Source organism: Sciurus vulgaris (assembly GCF_902686455.1).
Source record: "Sciurus vulgaris genome assembly, chromosome: 12".
NCBI classification, from domain to species: Eukaryota; Metazoa; Chordata; class Mammalia; order Rodentia; family Sciuridae; genus Sciurus; species Sciurus vulgaris.
The window spans coordinates 21,837,159-21,851,642 of NC_136473.1; the positions used below are offsets into that span (position 1 = coordinate 21,837,159).

The 14,484-nt window shown below is 42.7% G+C and overlaps 2 protein-coding genes across 2 annotated transcripts in view; both read left to right on the forward strand.

Moving 5' to 3' along the window:
- PRTFDC1 (phosphoribosyl transferase domain containing 1) overlaps nt 1-14,484 on the forward strand; it is a 95,508-nt gene that overhangs the window by 65,564 nt on the left and 15,460 nt on the right. Inside the window, exon 4 of the mRNA XM_079106344.1 lies at nt 12,566-12,631. Within this exon, the coding sequence (XP_078962470.1) occupies nt 12,566-12,631 (66 nt within the window). The remainder of the gene's footprint in view (nt 1-12,565; nt 12,632-14,484) is intronic.
- Nucleotides 8,100-10,697, forward strand: LOC306641277 (protein mono-ADP-ribosyltransferase PARP6-like). The gene is given in 3 exon segments (XM_079106340.1): nt 8,100-9,331; nt 9,333-10,111; nt 10,114-10,697. Coding segments are annotated over 3 exon segments (1,761 nt in total). The 5' UTR covers nt 8,100-8,684; the 3' UTR covers nt 10,449-10,697.

The window sequence follows — 14,484 nt, forward strand, 5'->3', positions numbered from 1 at the left end:
GAGACCAGGGCTTTTGGGTGGGAACTGGACCCACCGAACCCAGGATGGGATTCAGAATCAGTGAACCTACTGACAGGTTAATATCATCCAAAGTCCTCCGCTCCTGAGGGGTCTGGAGCAGCTAGGTTCTTCTCCTCCGTGCCTTCCTTTTCTGACTCAGATTCCAAGACTATGACCAATGAGCCAAGAAATAGGAGGAAGCGCCATTATCTGGGGAACTTGGCCTGTTAGGACATCTACCCTGGGTGATTTAGGGTGGCCAGTTGGAAAATATTGTTCCCTCTGTCTGACCTCCCCAGGTAGGTGGTTCTTTTCTTCATCACCATCTCCACCAGCAACAAACTTGGCTCTGGAAGAAAGGGAGAGACCCACTTCAACACATATGTCCCTCTTATCCAATTCCCATTAGCTCAATCTGTTACAGAACTTTCAAAGAAAAAAAATGTCTTTATGTTTTGGAACTTGTGATATGGAGGGGCCCTCTAATCTGGTTTTGGGGGTGGATGCCCATTGCTGTGACAAAATTGAACTTTCATTTTTCTGGCAAAGGCATCTTTAGAAAGAGCCAGAGCCGAGAAGTGATACACAGAGCTGAACTTTTTTGGATCTAGACTAAAGTCGGGTGGGAATGAAGATAGATCTAGTCTAGTGCCAAAAAGTGGTGTGTGTCCCGGATGTTTCCCAGCATGGGATCTGCCTCTGATTCCTCCTTTGGCTCTTCCTTATCACCCTTCCATTCCCTAGCAGTCTAAAACAAGTTCATGAGAGCTGGTTCAGGATTTCATTGCTGTTCAACAACAATGTTCTTTTGTTTTCTTCCCCTCTTTCGGCGTGTGGTGCTGGGGTTGGAACCCAGGACCTTGTACATGCGAGGCAGGCACTCTACCAACTGAGCTAGGGCCCCAGCCCCTTATTTGATTATTTTTTAAAGTTAAAATTCTTCCCTGGGTTATTGAGGGGGGAAAATTGGGCACAGAAAAGGGTCATTTAAGAAAGAGTCACCACTGGCACGTGGCCATCTCCATTTTCAAACAGACTTGACTAAAGTCTTTGGGGTCATTCAGATGTGTCAAGAGGCTCGGCTTGTTTGTCCTGCTCCATGATTTTAAAACATAATTTAAATCAAAACAAGAAGTCCATACCAAGGTTCAAAACAGAAGGATATCCTGCTTCAAGGTTTAAAACAAAGTTCATGTAAAGCGAAGTCTCTGAATCTGTTTTTAAACTGAGTTTCCTTTTTCCTGGGATCTTTTAGAACAAAATCGAGGTGAAGCCCATTGGCTCCCCTCCTCCTCTTTGTCCTTTTTTCTTGGTGACCCTTCATTCTTCCTTTTAGCCTATATCCTCATCATATCATTGTGGTCCTTTCTTGATCCAACATCTCTTTATTTCTCATAAAGAAAGAGCCTTTCTTTGTCGGGTGGGGATTACTCTAAGTTAACCAGTACCCTCCTGGAGACTGGGTGGAGCGGAATACCAATCACAATAGACTAATAAATCATTGTCACTAAGCAGAAAGCCATTTTGTCCATGCAGAAATTCACATCGCTTTTGCAAAGTTAGGCACACCAAAGTCAGGGACTTTGCAAATGGGATGCCTACTTTCCAATGAACTAAATTGTACACAGTAACATATGTCTGTTTTTTCTGGTTAAAAATGATTGTCTTTTAAAATATATCCTTTATGAATCATCCAGTGAATTGCTGATATTAAAATATCAATAATTCATACTTTCATATTTTAATGTTCAGAATTCACAGAGCTTTTTGCATTTATCGAGGAGATTGGAAAGTAAGATAATAAAATAATGGGGGCTGGGGAGATAGCTCAGTTAGTAGAGTGCTTGCCTTACAAGCATAAGGCCCAGAGTTCAATCCCCAGCACCGCAAAAAATAAAATAAAATAATGGTAATGAGGACAATGATATATAGTTAAGTGGAATCACTCAGGTGTGACAGAGGAAGATCTGTGCTGTTTATCTTCCCATCTTCCAAGAGGCTCAAGTCTGCTTTGTTTCTGTTCCTCAATATTTTGGGGGGCGGGTCCTGGGGATCAAACTCAGTTGTACTCAACCACTGAGCCACATCCAGCCCTATTTTGTATTTTACACAGAGACAGGGTGTCACTGAGTTGCTTAGCATCTCGCTATTGGTGAGGCTGACTTTGAACTCGTGATCCTTCTGCCTCAGTCTCGGGATCCACTGGAATTACAGGTGTGCACCACTGCACCCAGCTGTCCTCAATTTTTTATAGATATTTTCTCCTGTGTGTTCGTTTTTTTTAATTTTGAGGGTTTTTTTTTTTTTTTTTTTTTTTTTTTTTTTTTTATCTCCCTTTGAGCAATAAGCTTCTTTCAGCGGTCTGGGAACCGTATTTAAAACAAGAAAAATCAAGGGCTGCTTGCATACACTTCATGTTAAAGTGGGTGGGGGTAGAAGTATTAAAAAATGTACTAAACATGTATGCTCAGGTGCTTCAGGAAGGCTCAGCACATGCTGAATGAGACAAAGTGCCCACACTGGGGAGACTGTTAGGATGGAAACAGACCAAGATGCTGGAACTTTTCCTTCCCCTGGCAATTTCAACATTCACAGAAATTTTCAGTCATGGCTTGTTAACATCCAGATATGCATAGAGTGTTATTGGGACACAGATGCAGATGAAGTCCGGGGATTCCAGGAAAACTTCCTAGAAGAGAAGATGCCAAAACTAAGTCTTAAAGAAAAAGTAAGAATTACCCAGGTGGAGAAAGATGGCAAGATGGGCATGAGCAAGAACACGGAGGACAGAACAGCGCGATGTGTGCCGGCACTCCCCGGGCCTCCTGTGGCCCATGGTGTTCATCAGAGGTGGTCACAAGGAACAGGTAACTCCGTAATTGTCAGAATGCATATTAATGACTTGTCCTACAAATTAGAGCGTTATCTTAGACAAGGTTCTTTTGTTGACAAGTGGCATAAATCTACTTTAAATTCTCTTAAGCTAACGTGGTAGATTTTTAGGGAAGAATTTTATGATACCAAAATTGAAAATGTAGCCAGGACTGGAAAATATCAGGAACTAGGCCACCCATGCTCGTGTCCTGTGGGATAGCTTCCACTGCCATCTTTTCTTTTTATATCCTGCAGTGCTGGGAATTGAACCCAAGGCCTTGCACATGCTTGGTAAAGGCTATAAACCACTGAGTTACAACTCCAGCCTCCCTTTTTAATGCGGTGCTGGGGAATCAAACCCAGGGCTTTGCGCGTGCTCAGCACACACGCTAACACTGAGACACCGCCTCAGCCCGCCTACCACCATCTGGTAGAGCAGTTTCCAGTCAACTCCATGCTCTACTGACTACCCGTGGCTCTGTAGAATGACCATCATGAATCTATGGTGCATGCTGCTAAGTACAAAAATGGGTACTCCAGGGATCGCCAGGTGGTTTCTGTCTATTGATGAAAACAGACAAGTGAAATGATGGAAATTATACCCACCAAATGGCCCACTGGGCAGTCACGAGAAACCCCAAGAAAACACATAGATGGGCTTTTCTCAACAATAGCCATGATACAGAGTGGCAATGAAAATATCTCAGTCCTTCTTAACCACATGCCTCCCTTATTGCCATCAGACACAGTAAACCCCAACCACAGAGCACGTGGCTTACGTGTATTCACAATGTGCTCAGTGAACGAACAAAGAGCAAGTCACAAAGCCAAGGTTAGGAAGCAAAGCAGGTATGCCAGTTTCTAAGACCAAAGTTAGATGGCAAGAAGTCAAGACAAACTTTAGGTACTGTTAACAAAGTAGAAAAGTGCCAGGCACTTTCCTGAGTGCTTAATGCATATTCATTCATTCGATCCTCCAATAATCCTATGAGACCATGAATATTCTCTTTTCTACATAGAAACTGAAGCCCTGAGTGGTTAAATCACTTCCTCAAGGTCATAAACTAATAAAAGGTGAAGTTGTGCCTGGAACCCAGACATGCTTGTCCCAGGGTACGTGGACACCAGCTACCTATTCCTTTAATCTCCATGGTCTCCTTTCTCGTGACTCACTCTGCAGAGATAGTAAAAATGAGTTTCTAAACAAAAAAGGATCTCAGAGCTAAAAGATTTAAATGAATAGGAAATAGAAAAGAAGGTAAGTTTCAGGGTAGAGCGGAGAAGCTTTAGCATGATGGTTTTCAAACTTATTTAGTTATTTTGGTAGCAGAACATTTCCGCCAGTGTCTTGCTCTGAATCCAATAAACACAACAGGGACAAGTGGAGCTGCCGAAGCCAGGACCAGGTGCAAACGCCATAGCCGCTCAGGACACTGCCCTCCACTCTGTACACTGTCACCCCAGGCAGCTTAAAGGACTGAGGGACCCAACTAAGAGTCATGTCCTATACCAACCAATACTTGTACAGCTGGGAATACTGAAACCAATTCACCTGTCCTAATGATCTGGCTTGGTAGCCAATGTTCTGAGTTTTGTTTTTTTTTTAATCTGTTTGAGCCCTTTGCAAGGTTTTAATTAGAAACTCTCCAGTTTGACATTAAAGCTGCTGCTTTTTTTTTTTTTTTTTTTTTTTTTTTTTTCTTTTTGGTACATGGGATTGAACCCAGAGGCTCTTAACCACTGAGCCACATCCCCAGCCCTTTTTTTTTCTTTTTTTCTTAAGATTATATCTACTTAGTTATAGGTGGACAGAATACCTTTATTTTATTTTTATGTGGTGCTAAGGATGGAACCCAGGGTCTCACATGTGCTAGGCGAGCGCTGTACCTCTAGAGCCACAACCCCAGCCCTCCTCAGCCCTTTTTATATTTTATTTTGTGATAGAGTCTCACTGAGTTGCTGAGGTTAGCTTTGAACTTGTGATCCTCCTGCCTCAGCCTCCAGAGTTGCTGGGATTACAGGTGTGCCCCACCACACCTGGCCCATTAAAGCTTCTTACAATGAAATGTTTTGGTTTCTGTGTGGCACCTCTGTCCATCTGATATGGTACCAATGTCCTCAATGGGCCCAGGAGGAAAGATCAGGAGGAATAGCTGGGGGCGGGAAAAGCAAGTCAAGTGACTCTGGAGGTGGAGAATACTGAAAAATGGTTTTGTGCATGTCGATTTTGCAGCAAGTCACTCTGACTTGAGAAATAGAGTGGTTCTTTTATTTATTTTCTTTGGTTTTCCTCTTCTAGGAAAGAAGAAGGACAGTATATCCACAATAGTTTCTCTTCCTCAGTTTGTTTTTTTTGTTTTTCCTAAGCATTATCTAAACTGTCCAAATTGTCTATGTGAGGAACTGCCTTACCTCCTGGGCTGTTTGTGCGTGTGCTGTGCAGTATCTACCGATCAGGTCTCCTAGTAATTTCCAAAATATTTCTTCCAAGGATACCCAAACTAAATGGCAGGGATTTTCTTTAGTGTGTAAATAAACCCATGTACCTTTAGGGACCAGAATTTCTACCAAGATACTGATTTCTCCTAGCCATTTCAGCTTTTATGCCTTATTTCAGCCAGGCCCATTCCATCTCCATGCTGCTCTCAAAGATGTACTCACTTTGTGCTCCTTTTTTCTGGAGATATTGGGGTGGGAGAGGATAAGGGTTACAACAGTAGTAATGTGAGCCAGGCAAATCTTGGGCTCCTTCACTATCTGCACATCTTTGGGAAGACTTTTTTTTTCAGTGCTGGGAATTGAACCCAGGGCCTTGTGCTTGCGAGGTAAGTACTCTACCAACCGAGCTATATCCCCAGCCCTGGGAAAGATTCTTAAACTCTCATTGTCTCAATATCCTCATTTGTAAACTGGAGATGAACAGAACCTTAGTGAAACAGATAAGTCTACTTGTTAAAAACTCTTTCAGAGCATAGGAAAAAAAGACAAGACAATCTCTTCTGTGAGGCTAACACAACTTGGCTCTAAATATCCACAAAGACAGCAAAAGATAATTATAGTCTAGTCTTACTTATGAAAATAGATGAATAATCCCCAATAAAATGTTATCAAATCAAAACCAATGATGTTGGACTGGGGATGTGGCTTAGTGGTAGAGCGTTCGCCTAGCATGTGCAAGGCCCCGGTTCAATCCCAAGAATCATTAAAAGAAAAAAGATGTTTAAAGCAAACATCAATCCTAAGAATGTAGGATAGTTTTGAACCATTCCAAAGAGATCATGAATGAATAAATGCAGTGGATTGGATACCAGCAATTGAATTTATTCCCTCCTGAAACCCTGCTGAAGTAAGAATGAAAAAATAAAATAAGGACCAAAAGCAGAGGGAGAAGACCTCGATGGACAAGAGATGTCAACATGACTTAAAAGGGGAAACTGATCAACCACGGGCACTGACTCAGCAGAATAAAGATGATGATCCTCTAAATGCCTTTGAAGGGAATATCAATGACCAGTAGGGGTGTGGCTACACAGAACTCTAAAGGTTCAAGAGTAGAGTCACCAGGTTGTTAGATGACAGCCTAATGGAATGAGAGCAACAAAGTTTGTAGGAAGCTGTGAGTGGAGAAGCTGGACCTCTAAGTCTCCTTTCACATCCCGGCAGGAGTCCCAGACTCTGGTATACCTGTGGAGGACTAAGGAGTAACCCATTTCCCTGGGTTTGAAAAGAGAAGAAAAAGAAGTTAATCATATTTACTGAGTGTATTAGTCAGCTTTCAATTATGATAACAAATACCTGAGACAGTCAACTTATAAAGACGACAGGTTTATTTTGCCTCACAGTTTTAGAGGTTTCAGTCCACCATCAGTTGGCCCTGTTGCTTTTGGGCCTATAGCAAGGCAGCACATCATGGTGGGAGTATGTGGCAGAGCAAGCCTGCTCACCTTTTAACCAAGAAGAGAAAGAGGAAGAGGTAGGGTCCCACGACCTCCTTAAAAGGCATATCTCAATGACCTGAAGACCTCCCACTAGGCCTCACCTCTTAAAGGTTCTGCCACCTCCTGATAATACCACACTGGGAACCAAACCTTTAGCACATGGGGACACTTATGATCTAAACTATAAAATTGAGTATCTGGTGTGCTGAGTGTAGACCACGTGTCATGCTCAGTTCTAAGTGTTCCATATGTATTAATTCATTTTATCTTCAAAACAACCCACCAGACAGGAATAAAAATGTACAAAAATAGCCAAGACAGTTTTTTAGAACAACAAAAAATTGAGATTTACCCTACCAGATACTAAGACATATTAGAAAGCTATGATAATTTTTTTAAAAATATCATTTGAGTATTGGACTAGACAGGTTATTTTCTATTTACAATTAATTGAAAAGTTACATTAACTCATTGGACACATTATATTAATTAATGTTAGAATAGGCATGTTAGATTGAAAGAATATAGAAACTGACCTTTACATAGAGCATGATATGCATGATATGATATGATAAAAATGACATTTCCAACCAGTAGGAAAAGTAATAAGCAATTCAATAAATGCTATTGGAATAATTGACTATATACACTCTCAGATAGGTTCCAGATGGGTTAATGACAACAAATCTAATATTTGAAACATGTTTAGAAAGAGACTAAGGAAGGCCTTTGTAAATAAGACTTTCTTGATGACACACTAACTGTATAACTTTGAACACATTATTTAGCTTTCTAAAATCTTTTTTTGTTTTTAACAAACCAAAAAAAAAAAAAAAAAGAAAACTAAAAACCAGTAGATTGGAGATATACATTCAATAGAATGGAGATGAAAACAGTAGCATTATTGTGAAATTTACTTTGATCTGGCAGAATAAGTCTCATTGGTTACATTAAACTTTGTGGTTTAGTACTTGTATCCAATTCTGTATACCCCAGTCCCCTGAAGGTATTGAAATTTTATTTTTTCTGCTGCTAGTAACAACATAGTCGGGTCTAATATGCAGATAGTCCTCCCATGTTAAGTCCTGTATCTCAGCTCCTAGAAGTAATAAAGCAATGTTTTCCTTTGACATTTTTGACAAGTTCTTAACCACTGTTTGACTGCTTGCTTGTGGCTGTAAGATTGCATTCACCTGTACAAAAACAGCCAAGGATCAGTGAATTGTGGCTATTCTGTGACTTTTCTCCTTTTGAGATCAGTTCCTATAAGAAGATTGCTAGGGGCCGCTCGTCCCCTCAGCGGCGGCCGCGCGCGGCCCGGGGTCGCCCAGACACCAAGCAGCAACAGCCCTTGGAAAGATGCTGAGTTTTTCTTGACTTCTACAGTGTTAAAGACCTTGAAATGCTACTTCTGGCCTGTGAGGCTGTCATCCTACCACTCTCCCCCAAGACAACCCAGCCTGGACATTAGTGCCTCCCTCTTTATTCCTCTGTGATCATCCAGATCAGCACTTGACTGTTTATTTTCAAAGTTCACAAGCCCAACCCCAGATCTTCTTATTCTGGTTCTCAGCTGCTCTTGAAGCCTCCCAAGTCGCTGGGATCACAGGCCTGCACCACTGCACCCAGCATGGTTCATTACCGTTAAAGAAGGACACATAAAAGTGAATGTGTATACATAACAGTGACCTGTTACCACAATAGCAGAGCCTGATATCCCCAGCCGATCTCCAGTTGCTCCTAACATCACCTCCCTCCCTTGTCTCTCTTTGTGGCCTCCTAAATGCCCATCTTGTTGGTCTGGGTTCAGCTGGTGGTATGGAGGGGTGCTGCCTAGCACTGACCTGGAAGTGTGTGTGACCTACTGACCCAATGGACATCAAAGGCCAGTTCTGGAATGATGATGATTCAGAAGGAGATAATGAATCAGAGAAATTTCTCTATGGAGTTCAGGGGAGCTGTGCTGCTGACCTGTATCGACACCCACAGCTCGATTCTGACATTGAAGCTGTGAAGGAGATCTACAGTGAGAACTCTGTATCCATCAGAGAATATGGAACTATCGATGACGTGGACATTGATCTCCACATCAACATCAGCTTCCTCGATGAGGAAGTATCTACAGCCTGGAAGGTCCTCCGGACAGAACCTATTGTGTTAAGGCTGCGATTTTCTCTCTCCCAGTACCTCGATGGACCAGAACCATCAATTGAGGTGTTCCAGCCATCAAATAAGGAAGGGTTTGGACTGGGTCTTCAGTTGAAAAAGATCCTGGGTATGTTCACATCCCAACAATGGAAACATCTGAGCAACGATTTCTTGAAGACCCAGCAGGAGAAGAGGCACAGTTGGTTCAAGGCAAGTGGTACCATCAAGAAGTTCCGAGCTGGCCTCAGCATCTTCTCACCCATCCCCAAGTCTCCCAGCTTCCCCATCATACAGGATTCCATGCTGAAAGGCAAGCTGGGTGTACCAGAGCTTCGAGTTGGGCGCCTCATGAACCGTTCCATCTCCTGTACTAAAGAACCCCAAAGTGGAGGTGTTTGGCTACCCTCCCAGCCCCCAGGTCAGTGGTCACTGCAAGAATATTCCCACTCTGGAGTATGGATTCCTTGTCAAGATCATGAAGTATGCAGAGCAGAGGATTCCAACATTGAATGAATATTGTGTTGTGTGTGATGAGCAGCATGTCTTCCAGAATGGTTCCATGCTCAAGCCAGCTGTCTGCACTCGTGAACTGTGCGTCTTCTCCTTCTACACACTGGGGGTCATGTCTGGAGCTGCAGAGGAGGTGGCTACTGGAGCAGAGGTGGTGGATCTGCTGGTGGCCATGTGTAGGGCAGCTCTGGAATCCCCTAGAAAGAGTATCATCTTTGAGCCTTACCCCTCTGTGGTGGACCCCACTGATCCCAAGACTCTGGCCTTTAACCCTAAGAAGAAAAATTATGAGCGGCTTCAGAAAGCTCTGGATAGTGTAATGTCCATCTGGGAGATGACCCAGGGCTCATATTTAGAAATCAAGAAGCAGATGGACAAGCTGGACCCCCTGGCTCATCCTCTCCTGCAGTGGATCATCTCTAGCAACAGGTCACACATTGTCAAACTACCTCTCAGCAGGCAGCTGAAGTTCATGCACACCTCACACCAGTTCCTCCTGCTGAGCAGCCCTCCTGCCAAGGAGGCTCAGTTCCGGACCGCCAAGAAGCTCTATGGCAGCACTTTTGCCTTCCATGGGTCCCACATCGAGAACTGGCATTCAATCCTGCGCAATGGGCTGGTCAATGCATCCTACACCAAACTGCAGGAATGGGAAAAGGACAGCACAGGATGCCCTCCAAGGATGAGCTGGTCCAGAGATATAACAGGATGAATACCATCCCCCAGACTCGATCCATTCAGTCAAGGTTCCTGCAGAGTCGGAATCTAAATTGTATAGCACTTTGTGAAGTGATTACATCTAAGGACCTCCAGAAGCATGGGAACATTTGGGTGTGCCCTGTGTCCGACCATGTCTGCACAAGGTTCTTCTTTGTATATGAGGATGGTCAGGTGGGCGATGCCAACATTAATACTCAGGACCCCAAGATACAGAAGGAAATCATGCGAGTGATCGGAACTCAGGTTTACACAAACTGAGGGGGCCCCAGCCCTCATACCACCCTGTTCCCCAGGATCCATCTGCCCTCATTAAAGGGCTCAGGAGCAGCAGGTGAGACTGCCCTGAGGAATCAAGGGGCCATTGTTAAGGGACAGGAAAAGGATAGAAGAGACAGCCTTCATGGTGGAGACTGACCCAGGAACCACTCCACATTTGGATGGCCCAGACTGATTCCAACCCTTGATTTGCCCAATTGACTTCACTCTGTAAATAAAACAATAAAATGGAAGGTGCTGTGGACTGGGAAAAAAAAAAAAAAAAGAAGATTGCTAGTTTTAATCTAATTAAGTGGACCCCCTTCAGGATGAGCTACTAGGTAATGTAGGGTAAGCCTCTGTCTTTGCCTTCATGCATTCCCTCCAGTCCTCTGCAGTGAGGAGAAATGCTTTACCAAGAAGTAAAAAACTGATGAAATTGGAGAATATCATGCTAAGTGAGATAAGCCAATCTCAAAAAACCAAAGGATGAATGATCTCGCTGATAAGCAGATGATGATACATAATGGGGGATGGGAGGGAGGTAAGAATGGAGGAAGGAAGGACTGTATAGAGGGAAAAGAGGGGTAGGAGGGGTGGGAGGGAATCAAACACGATTACCCTATGTAAATGTGTGATTACACAAATGGTCTGCCTCTACTTCATGTCCAAACAGAGAAACAAGTTGTACCCCATTTGTTTACAATTTTAAAAAATCAATAAATAAATAAGTATAAAAAAAAGAAGTAAAAAACTTTGAGGTCTTCTTCCCGCCACCTTTTGATCAGGAAGGTAAAAAGACAAAGGGTGCTTCATTGTCAAAACTGTCCTATTAGTGGTTTGGCTACCTCTTCCCTTCCCAAATGACCAATAACACTGACAAAGTAACTATACCTCTAGATTCTAGGATTCTCAGTTGCAAGCGACAGAATCTAATTTGAACCAGTCCCAGAAAATTCTTAAGGAAAGTAACTAGTAAAGGGAAGAGGCTGAGCACAGCCTCTGGCATTGATGATTGGTGTGCGTCGGTGAGGTCCGGCCCTACCAGAACCCTATGGAATGGACTCCCCTAGAAAGAGGGATGGCCTGCTTGCCAGGACTAGGGAAGAGAGTGCTGAACTGGCAAAAGGAACAACTGTTTATACCAATAACCGAAGAAGTGTCCTGGATCAGCACCATGCACATATGGTGCCTATATGGTCTTCGCCCTGAGGCTATCGTTGAGATTGAGGAATAGCAACATCACCGCATTCTTGCTTGGTCATGAAGCAGACTCCCTGAGTCTATCTGCTTCAGTTCCTTTCACGGGTGTCTCTAATGAGCCAGATGACAAGTTGCCAGTTCTGTTTCCTGTTTTGTCTCTGTTCTGTAGAGATCCTCACTATATAATAATCCATTTTTATTTGTTTTAAGAGGTTGTATTAGGGAAGGATAATGTACTATACACAAACATTGTGAAAGTGAATAATCATAAATCCTAAGAGGATTTGAATTAAAAAGTCTTCTAAGTATGGTCCTGGGTTTCATATTCCCAGAACTACAGAAATTTCCTGAGGGTGAGTCATTTATGTCAGAAGGTCTGAGTGCAATACTTCTTAACTCCACAGCCTGCTAGAATTGCCCTTGACATCAAATCAGGGGCTGGACTCCAAGGGCAAGGAGTAGAGGAATCCTCAGTCTCTCAGGGAACCAGAATCTGATTGGTCTCTACTGCAGGCCCATAAGTAGGGCTTGTTGGCAAATGCTTTATTTCCCCAGCCCCCTCCACCTGAGTAAAGTCCAGGAGTCTGACTGTTATCTACAATTCTGTCTGCCTCAGGACAGGTTCAAACATCTTCCGTGGCATTTTACTTCAAAATTAGGTTATTTTTTTCCCTCTGCGCTCTCCATCCCCCCTCCAGGCTCAGTCTCTGGCTGCCAGTCATTAGAGGCTTTGTCTCAAGCACAGTGCAGGAGAGTGGCTCTTGGTAACCATAGGCAACCATGAGTCTGTGCTAGCTATTTGTGCTGTATTTGTAAGAAGCAATCTAGCCCCTGGGTACATGGGAAATATGCTTTAAAGGTTTTTTTGTGCAATAAAATATTATCTTTTTTTTTTTTTTTTTTTTTTTTCCCTGTAGAATGACCAATCCATGGGCCAGATGCAGATAATTGGAGGCGAGGATCTTTCAACACTGGCTGGAAAGGTTTGTTAATGTACTCTGCTCAGTACACATTGATGTCTGGGGATATCAGTGACCTTCATTTCAGGTTAGCACTTGCAATGCATTTCAGATTCACTCCGGGGTTTGCTAATTCGTGCAAATAGATTTGTGTGTCCTTTTAATGATTTCTTCCTTCTAAAATATGCTTTTTAGAATGTTTCCAGGACACAAGGCAGACCCAATCCTTCTCCAAGCTTCCAATTCCAATTTTTTTCAGATAGCAAAAATTCTGGCCCTCCTTGCTCATCCTTTCAGGCACCTTCTTTCTGAAAAGGAAGGTATCTCGGTGTTGGTCTGCTTTTTATCTCTAATTATGCCTCAGCACTGGGCACTACATAGTAAGAAATTTAAACAAGTTTGTTGAATGTGCAAAATCGAGGGAGGAAAGAATAAAAACTTGAGAACACACCTTTTAGGCCTTTGCCTTTCCCCCCAATATTACAAAGTAATCTATGAGATTATGGGGAAAAACATACTTCCAATTTTACCTTGGAGTTCCAAAGCTGCTAATGCCTAATTATGAAGTGAAAAGACTGGATTTGGATTCTGACATAAATACTTAAATTGGAAGGAAGAGTTGTTTCATAAAGCAGATGATCTTTGTGGAATGTGATTTGAAATGCAAATTTACTGTGAATGAAAGCGACTAGCAAAGCAGAATTTGTTTTTGTTCACCTGTACTGACCTATCTTGTATTCATTATCCTCCAACACATTCAGCTTTCTAAGTCAAATGGATCAGTCTATTACACAAGCTTAATCTCTCATACTTGCGGTTGTTATTGTTACACAATCTCCGGATGGGAAACAAAGAGTAGCAGCCACATTTAATAAAAATATGTATCATAATGGGAATGATACAGAACCACAAAGACTCTGACTACAAAACAGCTTACTTCCCCTAATTCTGGAGACAGCATTGGCAGTTCCAAGTATTAAAGTGTCATCTGATAATAAATTTTGTTCCATGGCAATTGGAGTTAACTTGATATTGTTAAGGCGTCACCAGACCATCATTTGATGTTACTCTATGAGTGCATAAAACAACATCCTAGAAAACTAAAATACTCCAAGCAATTTCCAGAAATTCATAACCTTACACAACCCTGGAGTGGTCTTTAAATGGTAAGTCATATTAGCACTTTGTTGTGTGAGGTTACCTTACAGGTTTATTACACAGGGAAATATCTTGCCTTGTGCTTTTGCTATGAAGTCTGTCAAAGTGCCAACTCTTAATTAAGAGTCCCCAATAAATGCCAAGAAAAAAAATTGCACATAGAATTGTGTTCCTCTCTCCTTCCTCATAAAATGTACCCCCCCCCACCTTTTTTTTTTTTTTTTGCAGTGCTGGGGATTGAACTCAGGACCTTGTACTTGCAAGGCAAGCACTCTACCAACTGAGCTATCTCCCCAACCCCCCCACCCCACCTTTTTAAAGTGATTTTCCTCATAAGTGAGCACAACTGAATATTCCCTTTAAGAGCTGGAATGGGGGAGGGGGCAGGGCCAGAGCAAATAGAGGAAAGGGTATCTCTTACTAGGAATGGACTCAGCAGAAGGGGTGACAGCTCTGTGCTTTGTCATTTCCTCCTGTGAGTATTGCAGAGACCCCTGTGGGAAAGCAGAGATTGTGGGAAAGCAGTCCCTGTGGGAAAGCAGAAGAGCTGGAAAACCAGGCACATACAAGCAGGAATCTGCCTTTAATTTTTGACTGACATGACAAATGATTTCTTCCAGGTTCCTAGGTACCATTTAGTTGTACCTTTACACTCTCTGTGTGTGGATAGATGCACTTCTATATATGTTTAAACATGTGCCAAATAGAACTCCTTGGGC